The 14,036-nt window shown below is 53.9% G+C and overlaps 2 protein-coding genes across 5 annotated transcripts; both read left to right on the top strand.

Moving 5' to 3' along the window:
- The first annotated feature begins 1,674 nt into the window (after positions 1-1,674).
- Positions 1,675-10,019, top strand: CLIC1 (CLIC family member 1). 2 transcript variants are annotated; one of them, NM_001444734.1, is given in 7 exon segments: positions 1,675-1,901; positions 3,276-3,781; positions 5,954-6,063; positions 6,254-6,379; positions 6,546-6,652; positions 8,444-8,625; positions 9,600-10,002. In NM_001444734.1, coding segments are annotated over 6 exon segments (726 nt in total). In that variant the 5' UTR covers positions 1,675-1,901; positions 3,276-3,742; the 3' UTR covers positions 9,762-10,002.
- Positions 10,020-10,361: 342 nt separating this feature from the next.
- On the top strand, positions 10,362-13,860 carry DDAH2 (DDAH family member 2, ADMA-independent). Of its 3 annotated transcripts, none has more exons than XM_021098458.2 (7): positions 10,362-10,561; positions 11,397-11,759; positions 11,864-11,963; positions 12,089-12,162; positions 12,334-12,453; positions 13,206-13,355; positions 13,554-13,860. In XM_021098458.2, exons 2-7 carry the CDS (start codon positions 11,463-11,465, stop codon positions 13,668-13,670), a joined length of 858 nt encoding a protein of 285 aa, XP_020954117.1. In that variant the 5' UTR covers positions 10,362-10,561; positions 11,397-11,462; the 3' UTR covers positions 13,671-13,860. The 3 variants fall into 3 exon arrangements, with proteins under 3 accessions (XP_020954117.1, XP_020954119.1, XP_020954118.1); XM_021098460.2 differs by lacking the exon at positions 10,362-10,561 and adding an exon at positions 11,114-11,167; XM_021098459.2 differs by lacking the exon at positions 10,362-10,561 and adding an exon at positions 11,114-11,220.
- Positions 13,861-14,036: the final 176 nt, after the last annotated feature.

Here is a 14,036-nt window from a genome sequence, read left to right as displayed (position 1 = left end):
GCATAGACATCCAACAGAATGAAAAGGAGCAGAGGCCCGCAGAAAAGACTGGACGATGATTGGCTTATTCGCATATAGGGCAGGACCAGAACGTTCAAACTTCCCGCCCTCTGCAGTTGCCTAGCACCCAGGCCTCTGGCAGTCAGATTGCTGGGCTGTGATTGACGCGGGGTGGAGCCTGTGAGAAGATCCAAAGCAGAGCTTGAATTTAGCCCCCCCCCCCCCCCCGCCCCCGGAACCTTATAGGAGAATCTGGAGAAGAGGCCGACCTTAAAGGAACAGAGACGCGGCTTTTTGATTTTTTTTTTTTTTCTCTGAAGAGTGGAGATAAGCAATAGTAATTCAACCTGTGCCAACAATTCCAAGTTAATAGGTATAAAGAGCTTAGAACAGTGTCTGGCAAACATATTAAGAGCCATTTGAGAATTTTAAATAAATACGTAAACATAAGAAACGAGGCTCCTATCTCAGCCCACATTTGCCTGGGTGCTGAGTATGATTCCTCCCACAGGGGTCACAGGGCCTAATTAATAATTTCGGCGCCCCAGGAGAAGATAGAACCATTCGAATTACACCAACTTCTGGCAGAGAGCGCTAGACCTGATAAGAATACCTACACCTCTACTGGGACATGCCCCTACCCCTACACACACACTCACACACACCCCTAAGGACAGAAGGGTGTCATTCATTCTGGGCCAGGTCCGTGGACTGGAAGCAGGGATTATAATTAAGTCCTTATTCCATAAGCCTGATTTTTGAGTCTGTGTGTGTGAGGGGAGGAGAAGAAGGAGATGGTAAGGGAGATAGAAATAAACAATCACATACTTTTTTTTTTTTTTTTTTTTTTTTTTTGGTCTTTTTGCCTTTTCTAGGACCGCTCCTGCGGCATACGGAGGCTCCCAGGCTAGGGGTCTAATCAGAGCTGTAGCCACCAGCCTACGCCAGAGCCACATCAACACGGGATCCAAGCCGCATCTGCAACCTACACCACAGCTCACGGCAACGCCAGATCCTTAACCCACTGAGCAAGGCCAGGGATCAAACCCACAACCTCATGGTTCCTAGTGGGATTTGTTAACCACTGCGCCAGGATGGGAACTCCAATCACATACTTTTAAAAACATCCTTAAAATACATCTTCCTGGAGTTCCCGTCGTGGTGCAGTGGTTAACGAATCCAACTAGGAACCATGAGGTTGAAGGTTTGATCCCTGGCCTTGCTCAGTGGGTTAAGGATCTGGCGTTGCCGTGAGCTGTGGTGTAGGTTGCAGACGCGACTTGGATCCCGTGTTGCTGTGGCTCTGGCTAGGCTGGCAGCTACAGCTCCGATTAGACCCCTAGCCTGGGAACCTCCATATGCTGCGGGAGCAGCCCAAGAAATGGCAAAAAGACAAAAAAAAAAAATGTCTTCCTCCCAGCTTTGTTCCAGGTACTCTGAATGCAGAGGTCCCACCCAAGAGCTTAGGGAAAATGGTGGGGTAACCTGGCTCAGTTAACCAATGATTGGAAAATCCCCTTTAGTGAGAAAGGTGGAGGAGTTCAGGGCTAGGTTAATGGTTACCCCCTGCAAATTGTTGAGCAATGAAGCTATGGAAACCTGGAGGAGGCCAGGTGACAGCTCTAAGGTGTGTCAGGGAGGGACACACCTTCCAACCTGGGATGGGAAGAGATTAGGGACAGGTTTACCAAGCTGAGGAAGGGGAGGGAGTTGAAAGAGAAGCCTGGGGAAGGAAAGGGGAGATAACTGAGATAGGAGAAAAGCAGGAGCCAGGAGACTGAGACGGGAAGGAAACTTCTGTGATGCAGGATTTGGGGCTGTAGGCCCTGGCTTCGAACCCATGAGGCACTGATGGATGGTACCTGGAGAGGGCAGCATTACCTGTCACCTGGGAAACTAAGGTAAAATACTTTGTGGGTAGCCACACCAGCTAGCCAAAGTCAATATTGATGATAAAGGCAGCTCTGGCTATAAAAGCTGTAGGAGAGAATAGAGAGGCGGGGGAGAAGCTGCCAAACCTGTTTGAGCTCAGGGCTGGCCCCATTTGCCTGAGGCTTCTCCCAGAGGGGAGATTTTTGTGAGGCAAATTCTCTGGTGGACATGGACCAGCTGGAGCAAAAGAGGACTCTGGAAAGTAGCGCTGCTTTGACCTTCCTTCCTCAGATGGGAGGGGTTGTGTGTGCAGATTTTGAGAGTCACCCATGGAGGAGATACCCCTCCCCCCAAAAAACCCTACATACTCCTTGTATTATTCTGCATCCTTATAGGATGGTACAATTCAAGGGAGCAAACACCAAATATATCCCTCTCTGAGGAGGAGAGAGAAAGCCCTTCCTCCAGGGAGGAGAAAACCCACAGAAGAGGAAGCATGAAAGGAAACCACTAACTGCTGGTTCCAACTCCTCTCTTCCCTCCACCCATCTCCTCCCCCAACTCTCCCCCTTTCTTTAAGTTTCAATCCCCATTGGGCTCCTATGTCCTTGCACGGCACTAAATGTTTTTGAGACTGCAGGTGTCTTGTTAGACAGAGGGCGGTGAGGAAGAAAGAGATGGTTGAATAGGAGGAAGATTCAAATGTGGAGGCTGGCATATGTATAGTTTGGAGGACATACTCTTGGGCTATTTTTTAGCAGATCATCAAGAGTTTGATAGACCCTCTAAAATCAAGGTTCTTGGGGAGGAAGGAAGGGAGAGAGCTACTCTTCCTCTGTCCTCCCTGCTTCTTTATTAGTGTCCCTAAGGACTTCACTCGCCCTATTCTGTCTGATCATCACTTTTCCCCCTCATGATAGGACTAGCTATCACCAGCTCCTGGGATCAGTGCAGCTCTATTCTGGGGCCACAGTAACCCCACGCTTCCACCCCATCTCCAAGGCAACCTGTCAGGGAGAAAAGGGCAAGGGGCACAGCAAGGGGCCCCAGGGGTTGAGGGGCGGGGAGAAGTGGAAGCTTTAAAGCTGACCAGGCTACTGCCTGGGAGAGGACCTCCCCCAGTGATGAGGCCCTTGGGTTCAGCTTCCTGTTTCCCCAACACAAGGCCTGGTTATCTCCCTTCCCCACCCTCTGCCCTAACTTTCACCATTCTCTACCCCCAACCCCAGTTTCCACTTCCAAGTCCCTCTCCTGGACCCCATTCCTTCCTGGCAACCCAGAATTTGGACTGGAGTCCTGAGGGAACACTGGGAAAAGGAATAAAAGACCACCGTTTCCTTCTCTGATTCCCTCTTGGGGGCCTCAGGGACATGCTCAAGCAGTGTCACCTTTCCCCCCCTTAGGGTGGAGTGGGAGTGTCCTTTGATTCACGAAGCAGGGAAACTGAGGCAGAAGTCCTGTGTTCAAGGAGACTGGCAGAGAAACAAGGAGTTTCCCAGGATTCCATCTCCTCAACACCCCCTTCCCCATCGTGTGGGTGACCTGAGAACCTCTCCTCTGGACCCACTCCCTAGATCGTCCCGCCCGCCCCCCTCGCCAGTCCCCTCCCCAGGTTCTGGGCGGGGCGGTCAGTGAGTCAGCTCCCTGATCCAGTCCAGGAGGGGGTAGAGCTGGAGGCGCTGGGTGTGGAGTCCGCAGGACTGGTCGGGAGGCCGTGTCGGGAGTGAGAGGGTCTGATCGGGCTCGAGCAGCGCTGAAGGGCCCGTCCTGGGTCTAGGGGAGAGAATCTCTTCTGTGAGACCCGCCTTCCCCGGCCCCGGCCCCTCCCAGTTCCCCCAGCGACGGCCGCTTCCTGCTCTTGGTCGCAACCATGGCTGAAGAACAACCTCAGGTCGAATTGTTCGTAAAGGTAAGATCACCTTCTCCCTTCTAGGCCCCCCCTCCAAGTTCCTGGAAGGCAACTCTCACCTTTCCCCGGCTGCAGCCTTAACTCCCCAATCCCTTCCCTCTTTGACCCCCACCCCCAACTCCACGTGCAGTCTTTAGGGTATGTTGGGGGGGGTGGCTGGGGAGGGGAAGACAATTGACTTGAGTGCTGGGAATGAGAAATCTAGGCTCAACCCTGAAAAGTTTGTAAAAGTGCAAGTTTCCAGCAGCTTGGACAGGAAAAGGGAGGGTTCTCAGGAGTTGAGAAGGTTGACCTGAGTTAAGAAGTGGGGGGACGGCAAACTGAGGAGGCCGGAAAGAGAAGGGAGCGGCAAGAAACCTACAGGGTTTGGGTGAGACAGAGGGAAACATCTGGATATGGGCCCAACAAGAAGATCAGAAAGTGAGGGGTGTAGTGAGGGAGACTTGGGGAGAGAGGGAGGGAGGGAGAGAGAGAGAGAGTGAGAGAGAGAGAGAGAGAGAGAGAGAGAGAGAGGTGTGTGTGTGTGTGTGTGTGTGTGTAGCGGGGGTGGTTTCAAGGAAATGGGTGTGGTGTGGTAGGAGTCCTGGGAGTAGGACCAGGTGGATTGGGAAGAATTGGTGGGGTGGAAGGAGACAGGAGAGTGGTACGGGTAGTGTTCCAGAAGCCGCCTTAGAGAGGTGGTGATCGGGCTGAGATCCAGTGTCCTGGGGGCTTGGGGAAGTGAGAGGACAGGTGCTGGCAAGGAGATGAGAGCTGAGCTGTTGCCACCAGGAGGGTAGATGCAGAGCGAGATCAGAAGGAAGAGGAGGGCTGGGTTATGGCGTTTAGAGATTTGGGGGGGGGGTTTATAGAAGCAGAAGAAAAAGAGTCACCCCGACTCTCCATGGGTTGGTCCCATCGCATTAGCATCTCAAAACTGCAGGCGGGCTGCCGCGTCAGCCCCGCACCCTTCCCCGCCTGCTCTGAGTTCTCTGCCGCCTCCCCGCCTCTTCTCTGTGCCCCTCCCTCGCTTTGGCGACCCCCCCACCTCCCTCTGTCTCCCGGGTCGGGTCGCACATTCTCCCCACCCTTCACTTTCCTGCCTCCTTTCTCTCCACGTCCCTTCTTTTGTTCCTCTAGCCTTTGTGCCCCAGCCCGTTGCTCCCTCTGCTTTAGGCTGAGGCTTCCCGAGCAGCCATTCCTTCTCCCTCGGCGGAGCCTGGGTCCGCCCCCTTAGGTGTGGTCCCCACCTCACTCTGGCACTTGCCTCAGGGGCTATTTTTACTCCTGGGTGAGGCTGCGCTGCAGAGATTCCAGTCCTGGGTCCCCCTATGGGGAAGATTATCTGGAGCCCTGGACTTTTCCCTGGAGACCCCAGCAGTGCCCAGGGAAGAGGGAGGTGGTCTCTGCTGCCCGGGCCTCAGCCTCACGGGTCCCTGCCCCCATCCTTCCCAGGAAGGAAGCTGCTGAGACCGGAGACACAGTGAGATGAATCACCCTCGCTTAGGGGGAGGTGTCCCTGGGGGGGGGGAATGAAGTCACTTACCCATTAGAGGGCAGCCCCCCTCTGCGAGCCCCTCTACATCTCCCAAGGAGTCTCTGAGCCCCTCCACCCCACCACCAGCTGCCAGAAACAGCTTGGATAGAGGTGTAGAGAAGCAGAACGGGCTTCCAAAGCCTGCCCCACCTCTCCTGTCCTCAGGCTCTACTCTCAGGCCTCTCTTGCCGGCAACTCTGGCCTCACCTCTCTAGGCACTATGGCATGGGCTGATGTGAGAATTAAATGATTTTCTTATATGCAAAATGCTTAGAATAACACAGGGAAAGCTAACTCTGCCACCGTTAGTTTTCTCTTTCCAGGGCTTAGATCCTCCAGGTTCTCCAAAACCCATCCCCTCTGCCTACCTCCCACCTGTCCTCAACTCCCTGGGAACCGGAAACCTGCCTTTGCAGAAGAGGTTCTCAATGATCTGCCTTAGATTTGACCTAAGGATGAAAGATGTTCTCACTAATCTGGCTTAGGTCTGATGGGGTGGAAAGCCCAGTTATGGGGAGAGGTTTTAGCGGTGAGACTGAGTCATGTGTCATAACTAAACAGAAACCAACTTGGTTTGCGAGAAGGAGATACTGAGAATGGCCTGGGGATGGATGGGGTGTACCAGGCCTAACTTTGGGGTGGGGATTGCTTTCCAGGCTGGCAGTGATGGGGCCAAGATCGGAAACTGCCCCTTCTCCCAGAGACTGTTCATGGTGCTCTGGCTCAAGGGAGTTACCTTCAATGTCACCACTGTGGACACCAAGAGGTAGGCCCTCTTCTATTCCTCTAAATGTCCCCTTGTGCACACACGCATGCACGCGTACACCCACCTGAGTCCTTCCATCCTGAACCTTTTTCCCCTCCATCCAGAGCCCCTTTTCCTGCATCCCTCCGTCTCCTCTTCCTGATTCTCCCTAACTCCCTTTTCTTGTCCTGATGCTTGGTCTCTCGTCCAGGCGGACTGAGACGGTGCAGAAACTGTGCCCAGGGGGACAGCTCCCTTTCCTGCTGTACGGCACTGAAGTGCACACAGATACCAACAAGATCGAGGAATTTCTGGAGGCAGTGCTATGCCCTCCCAGGTATAAGGGAACTTGAAATGGGGTAGGGGGGAGGGGGGGACTGGGAGACTCTGGGAAAGAGGGGGGTTGAAGAAATGGAAAATGGAGTTGGTGGGGGGGCTGGGGCAAGAGAGCTGGGGCTCTTCCTCAGAAGATATCTCATCCTCTTTCTTCCACTGACTTTCAGGTACCCCAAGCTGGCAGCTCTGAACCCTGAATCCAACACAGCTGGGCTGGACATATTTGCTAAATTTTCTGCCTACATTAAGAATTCAAACCCAGCTCTCAATGACAGTGAGTCTTGTGGGTTGGAGGCTTGGGTTCTAGGAGGAATGGAAAAGATCCAGGGATGAGAGGCACTTGAACATTCAGATATCAGGGAGATGGAGCACATGTTAGCAAACCTTTGCCACTGTCCTCCCGCTGCCTTATTTTTGTTTAACCCCCATGTTTACTTGCATTCGCATTGGCCATGACATTTTTTTTTTTTTTTTTTTGCCTTTTCTATGGCCAAACCCACGGCATATGGAGGTTCCCAGGCTAGGGGTCTAATCAGAGCTATAGCTGCTGGCCTACACCACAGCCACAGCAATGCAGGATCCAAGCCACGTCTGCGACCTACACCACAGCTCACGGCAATGCAGGATCCTTAACCCACTGAGCAAGGCCAGGAATCGAACCTGCAACCTCATAGTTCCTAGTCGGATTCATTAACCACTGCACCACGACGGGAACTCCCTGGCCATGACTTTTAAGCTTCTCTCATTTCCGAGTTCCTGTCGTGGCTCAGCGGAAACAAATCTGACTAGCATCCATGAGGATGTAGGTTTGATCCCTGGCCTTGCTCAGTGGGTTAAGGATCACAGTGTTGCTGTGGCTGTGGTGTGGGCAGGCAGCTACAGCTCCGATTTGACCCTTAGCCTGGGAACCTCCATATGCCGCAGGTGCGGCCCTAAAAAGACAAAAAAAAGTTTCTCTTATTCATCGCCTAGCCTCTCCTGACCTACTGAGGACATTAGTTGGGTTGATTGCTGGCCTGTTTTCTGGCAGAAGAAGATTGTGCTTAAGAACAGCAGCCCTAGATTCATATGACCTTGGTACAGTTCCCACTAGCTATGTGACTTGGGTCAATTCATTTAACTTCTCTATAAATCCATTTCCAGATCTATAAAATGAGGATAGTAATCCCTGCTTCATGGGTTGATGTGAGAATTAAATGAGTTTTTGCGTGTAAAGTGCTTAGAATAGCATCGAGAAAAAGAACTAGGAGTTGCCGTTGTCCTTCAGCGGGTTACAAACCCGACTAGTATCCCTGAGGATGAGAGTTCAATCCCTGGGATCCAGTGTTGCTGTGAGCTGTGGTGTAGGTTGCAGATGTAGCTTGCATCCTGTGTTGCTATAGCTGTGGTGTAGGCTGGCAGCTGCAGCTCCAATTAGACCCCTAGCCTGGGAACTTCCATATGCTGTGGGTGTGGCTCTAAAAAGGGAAGGAAGGAAGGAAATGAATTAAATTATTGTTAGCTATTGCTATTTTTATTATTATTATTTTTTTTTTTTTGGCCACATCTGCGGCATGCAGAAGTTCCCCAGGCCAGGAATCGAATGTGCACCATAGCTGTAACCAGAGCCACAGCAGTGACAATGCCTGATCCTTAACCTGCTGAGGCATAAGGGAACTTCAGTGTTAGCTATTATTATTATTATTATATTTTTTTTTTGGTCTTTTTGCCATTTTCTTGGGCCACTCCTGAGGCATATGGAGGTTCCCAGGCTAGGGGTCTAATCGGAGCTGTAGCCACCGGCCTATGCCACAGCCACAGCAATGCAGGATCCAAGTTGCGTATGCAACCTACACCACAGCTCACAGCAACGCCGGATAGTTAACCCACTGAACAAGGGCAGGGACCGAACCCGCAACCTCATGGTTCCTAGTTGGATTCGTTAACCACTGAGCCATGACGGGAACACCCAGTGTTAGCTATTACTATGTGGGGCTGGCCTCACCATTAGTATTCAGCACCTCATGGGCCTTCTTGGACCATGTCAATCTTCTGATGTCCTTACCTGCCCTTTTCTTTTGCACAGACCTGGAGAAGGGGCTCCTGAAAGCCCTGAAAGTCTTAGACAATTACTTGACATCCCCTCTCCCAGAAGAAGTGGATGAGACCAGTGCTGAGGATGAGGGCATCTCTCAGAGGAAGTTTCTGGATGGCAATGAGCTCACTTTGGCTGACTGCAACCTGTTGCCAAAGCTCCACATAGTACAGGTGGGCAGTCATTGAGGGAGAAGGGGATGGTCACTGCGATGGCTCTTTAAGGGACTCCCACACAGGCTTCCCATGACAACCTCTGCAAAGGCAGTTTCTTTCTCACGGTGGTTTCCAATAGCAGACACTACCCTATCCCTTCTTGGCAGTCTTTGCTGGCAAGACCACTGCTTGAGGGATACAAGGTGTGGGTGCAAACAATAATATATTCCCAGTACGGCTTTCAAGAATGTTCTTCCTGTCTCTATCCTTGCCAAATCCCCAGATCAGGCAGAGCAGGCTTTTCCTAAAATCAAACTTTAAGTCTCCAACTTCAGTCTCCACTTCCTTTTGTGGAAGATGAAGACTGCTGGTTCCCATGTTTTTGTCAGAGCTCAAAGCTGTGGTGTAGTTTGTGAAACATGGACCCAAGATGAAACTGACATTGCAGCCCAATGTCAGTCTGCTGCAGAATGGTCTATTGAAAATCTGTACTAGGCACTAAAAGACACGAGGATATGTGGTATTGGCCGCAAAGGATTTGAAATCTGAGGGAAAAAAAAAACATTCACATGAAAGTTAAATAATAATACATGACTAAAGACCAAATGAAAAGTAGGCAAAAGTTGCTATGGAAATTCAAGAGGAGAATTTTATTGTTTGTGAATTATATCTCAAAATCAAGAGAGGAAAACTAGCACCATGGATTGGGGTGATCTGAATGGGAGCTGGTGACAAATGGCCAGGATTTCAATAACTGGAGAGGAAGGGTGAAGACCTTACAAGACAACGAGGAGTTAAGAAAGCTGATTGAACATGATTCATGTGAGAGATAAGAACCATAAAGAGAAACCAGATAGTGGACTTGAATACCTGGACCAGAAGGCTAGATTTTATCCTGTAGGCTTTGGAAGAAGGGAAAGACCTAAAGCAGGGCAGCCCTTGTGACTTCCCTGAGGCTAACCTGTTTGTCCTTCTGCCCTCTCCATGCCCAGGTGGTCTGTAAGAAGTACCGGGGATTCTCCATTCCGGATGCGTTTCGTGGAGTGCATCGATACCTGCGCAATGCCTATGCTCGGGAAGAGTTTGCCTCCACCTGTCCAGACGATGAGGAGATCGAGCTGGCCTACGAGCAAGTGGCCAAGGCCCTCAAATAAGCCTCTCCTGGGGCTCCTTCTCCCCCCTCCTCCATTTCCTTCACAAAGGCCCTGGGTGTTTTCCACGTGGCTACGCAATGGAAATGGACACACTCCAAAATGGGGCAGTGGGCACAGAATCCAGGAGCATTTGTGCAGGGCTTGCTGGGGGTGGGGGGTGGGGGTGAGGAGAAAGGATGGGAGATCTGGGTGAGATTTTTATTGTGGGGTGGGGTGGGTAGGACGACGTTGTTTCAGTAATAAAATACAGAATGAAAATCTAGTGTTTTTACACAAAGGGACCTTGAAGTGTGGGTGACACAGAATGAAGGGTGGGTCAGTGACCTTGAGCTCCTGGCAGAAGCCAGGAATTTAGAAGAAGCACGTTCGTGATGGGGCTGCCATTTTTACCGCCGGTCCACCGCAGCGCTGTCTGGTGTTCCATGTCGCGTTTGCAGCCCAGCCGCCAGGGCCGGCCAGATCTGGGTGGGCCTGGGCTGCGCTCCTGGGGCGGGGCTGAATTCGAAGCAGGGGGGAAGGGGGGCGCAGTCCCGGTAGAGTGGGCGCGGCATAGCTGGGCGGAGTGGGCGTGGCCTCCTTGAGCCCTGCCCCGTCCCGCTTAGACAATGCCCCGGAGCCGCCAGACCGTTGCGCCCCCGCCCCACTGTGGTACTGGAGCTCGTCTACCCCGGGACCCCTCAAAGCCAAAGCTCCAATCCCCGAGGCTTGAAGGCTAGGACTCTCTTCACCAACTCTGTCCTCAGGGGGGTGGGGCCCCAGCCAAGATCACAGAGCTGCGGGAGTGGGGGTGGCCGCTGGAGGTGAGTCTGGGGTGGGAGGTGTCTCTTGTGTGAGCCGGAGTTTGGGGGTGCTGGGCCCCTGCTTGCACCAGACAGTGCGGAGAGTCGATATTTGGGTGCGGAGCTGAGTCGGGGTGGACTTTGGGGAAGAGAGATCTCGAGACTGGGGGACGATCCTGGCTCCCAGTGTGGCGCCTGCTCCCCAGAACCACGCCCCCCATTTCCCCCCGACCCGGCGCGCGCCCCTCGGATTTCGTTTTAGACCTCTCCCAGTCCTTCGGGACTCGGTCTGGTTTACACTGGGTAGCTCTAGGGACGGAGCGATCGGCTCGGGTGGAGAGAGGATGGTTAACTCCTTAGGACCTAATTCCTCCCTCCTTGTCCCTCTTTCCCTTTCTCGTTCGGACATCCAGAACTTCCATCCCCCAGGCCCTGACTCTCTCCCCAGCTGTCTCCCGTCCCATAACCCCTTTGCGTCCCTCGCCGCATTTCGGGTCCCTAAGGCAGCGAGCAGCTGAGGGTTAAGGGGGCGGGTCTGCTGCATTTTTGGGGAATGAGCGCATCCTAGCGGCTGCCAAGAGGGGCTCCCGGCCGGGACCTCTCCAAGCCCCCGAGATGGGGCAACAGGTGTTTTGGAGATTAGGGATTCCGATCTTATTCCTCCGACTCCCCCTAAAGCGGTAGAATCGCGAGGATTCTGGGTGGAGTGGGGTCGGCCTGAGAGGAAGGCTTGGAGGGGGTGGGGCGGAGTGGGAGGGGCACCCGGAGATGGCAGGAGGAAGACCCGGGCGCTCTTAACCACCCCCACTATGCCCTTCTCTGTGTGTCTCTTTCTCCTTTTTGTTTCTTCTCCCAGACCGGTGAAGTAAAAAGAGAAAACTAAGAAATCAGCGTGGCCGGAGGGGGCGTCCGTGTGGATGGGATGGGGACGCCAGGGGAGGGGCTGGGCCGCTGCTCCCATGCCCTGATCCGGGGGGTCCCGGAGAGCCTGGCGTCGGTGGAGGGTGCGGGGGCTGGCCTCCCGGCCCTGGACCTGGCCAAAGCTCAGAGGGAGCACGGGGTGCTGGGTGGTAAACTGAGACAGCGATTGGGGCTGCAGCTGTTAGAACTGCCTCCTGAAGAGTCGCTGCCGCTGGGACCGCTGCTCGGTGACACCGCGGTGATCCAAGGGGATACGGCCCTAATCACGAGACCCTGGAGCCCCGCCCGCAGGCCGGAGGTGAGCCGGAGGGTTGGGGTGGTGGGAAAGGAGGATCTGGACGTCTGAGGCTTTAGGGAACAAGAGGGGTGGGAATGTCTCCGCCTCCTGCCCTCTTCTCCTAGGTCGATGGAGTCCGCAAAGCCCTCCAGGACCTGGGGCTCCGAATTGTGGAGATGGGGGACGAGAACGCGACACTGGATGGCACCGATGTTCTCTTCACCGGTGAGGCTGGGGCGCCTGTACCCTAGGGCTTGGCACAGGGAAGCAGACTTGGGGAGACTGGGCCATCTCGGGCCTTGTTTCCAACTCACTCCTGCCTCATACCTCGACGGCCTCCCCGGGCTCAGGCCGCGAGTTTTTCGTAGGCCTTTCCAAGTGGACCAATCACCGTGGAGCTGAGATCGTGGCGGACACGTTCCGGGTGAGGAGCGGGACCAGCCTTGGGCTGAGGGGAGCAGGGAGTGGACGGGGGTCTGAGGACCCCAGCGGTGGGAAGGGGAGCTGGCGGAGCAGAAAGAGGCTGAGAGCAGCCTGGTTTGAGGGCATCCCCACCCTTCGGGAATCCCTGAATACTTTCCCTTGTTCCCCCTAGGACTTTGCCGTCTCCACGGTGCCGGTCTCGGGCCCCTCCCACCTGCGTGGCCTCTGTGGCATGGGGGGACCACGCACTGTGGTGGCGGGTAGCAGCGAGGCAGCCCAAAAAGCTGTCAGGGTGAGAAGAGGCGGGGCTGGGGTGTGGCAAGTTGGGGCGTGGCTCCCGGCCGGGGGGGTGGGGTCTGGGAGGCCTTGAGAATTAACTCCAACCCCTTCCCTGACTGAGCTGTCCATCTAGTGTGCAAACGCCTGAGCAAACAGGAAGTCACTAGAAGCAGGACAGGGAACTGGAAGATTGAGGAACAAGTAACATCATCTTCCTTAGTTTCAAGACTCCCTAAACCCCTTGTGGCTCAGCTGGTTAAGAATCCCACTAGTATCCATGACGATGCAGATTTGATCCCTGGCCTCACTCAGTGGGTTAAGGGTCTGGGATTGCTGTGAGCTGTGGTGTAGGTTGCAGATGCAGCTTGGATCTGGCGTTGCTGTGGCTGTGGCCAACAGCAACTCGGATTTCACCCCTAGCCCTGGAACTTCCATATGCCATGGGTGCAGCCTTCAAAGCAAAAAACTCTCTAAAGGGCATCTAAATTGTGACTTGAAGGATGGATAGAACCAATAGGTGGAGCCTGGATTAGGGGAGAAGAGGATGGCATAGCAGGTGGAAAGAACTGCAAGTGAGTCAGAGATGGACATTAGCAAAGTCAATTACAGCACTTACTGCATGACACACCATAAGTGCTATGTGTTTCCTCTCATTATTATTCCACAATAATGGAACTCTGTCCCAGCCCTTAGCAGTGACAGGGCAGCCAGACTCAGTTGCGAGAGGATCTGAGCCTTGCACACACCCTCTCTCCTCTCTCCCAGGCAATGGCAGTGTTGACGGATCATCCCTATGCCTCCCTGACCCTCCCAGATGACGCAGCGGCTGACTGTCTCTTTCTGCGTCCTGGGCTGCCGGGAGTGCCCCCGTTCCTCCTGCACCGTGGAGGTGGGGATCTACCCAACAGCCAGGAGGTGAGAAAAGGCGGGAGCTCCTCCTCCACCACCACCAAAACAATAGCCAAAGAATTGAGGCTCAGGCCTTCCTAGTGGGAGGAAGAAGGGGTACCTTCCCTAGAAGCCTGGGTGGGGCCACTCTGAACTGGCTGGAAAGGGGTCTTAGCTGTGGGCCCTGGGGTCTTATTCCCTTCTCCCCACACACTGTCCTTGTAGGCACTGCAGAAGCTCTCTGACGTCACCCTGGTACCTGTGTCCTGCTCGGAACTGGAGAAGGCGGGCGCTGGGCTCAGCTCCCTCTGCCTGGTGCTCAGCACACGCCCCCACAGCTGAGAACCTGGCCTTGGGGTCCTGGCTGGCTAGGGGTAGGGCGGCATAGGAGTAGAAGGGGAAGGAGGGTTAGATGGAGGATGGCAAATAGGGAGTAGTGGGGAGAGGGCCCCAAGATCGGGGGAGGGCATAGGATAGAGGCCACTGGGTGACTCTTCTCCCCAAGAACTAATAAAATAGAACTGACCTTTTAGACTGGGCTGTAACTGGTGTCTTTCGGGGGCGGAGAGCCAAGGGCAGAGCTGAAACCTGAGGTTGGGGGTCAGTGGTGGGAAGGAGACCTTTTTCATTCATCAAACCCTCATTCGGCGCTCACTGACTCACTGTCCTGCCCTATCATTGGTGTTTGGGCACAAGATGGACAGGACA

This window comes from Sus scrofa, chromosome 7 (genome assembly GCF_054392235.1).
Source record: "Sus scrofa isolate SSC_HxYL_T2T_F1_AM1 chromosome 7, Sscrofa_HxYL_maternal_Yorkshire_Landrace_v2.0, whole genome shotgun sequence".
Lineage (NCBI taxonomy): Eukaryota > Metazoa > Chordata > Mammalia > Artiodactyla > Suidae > Sus > Sus scrofa.
This window is presented reverse-complemented; position numbering and strand designations above follow the sequence as displayed.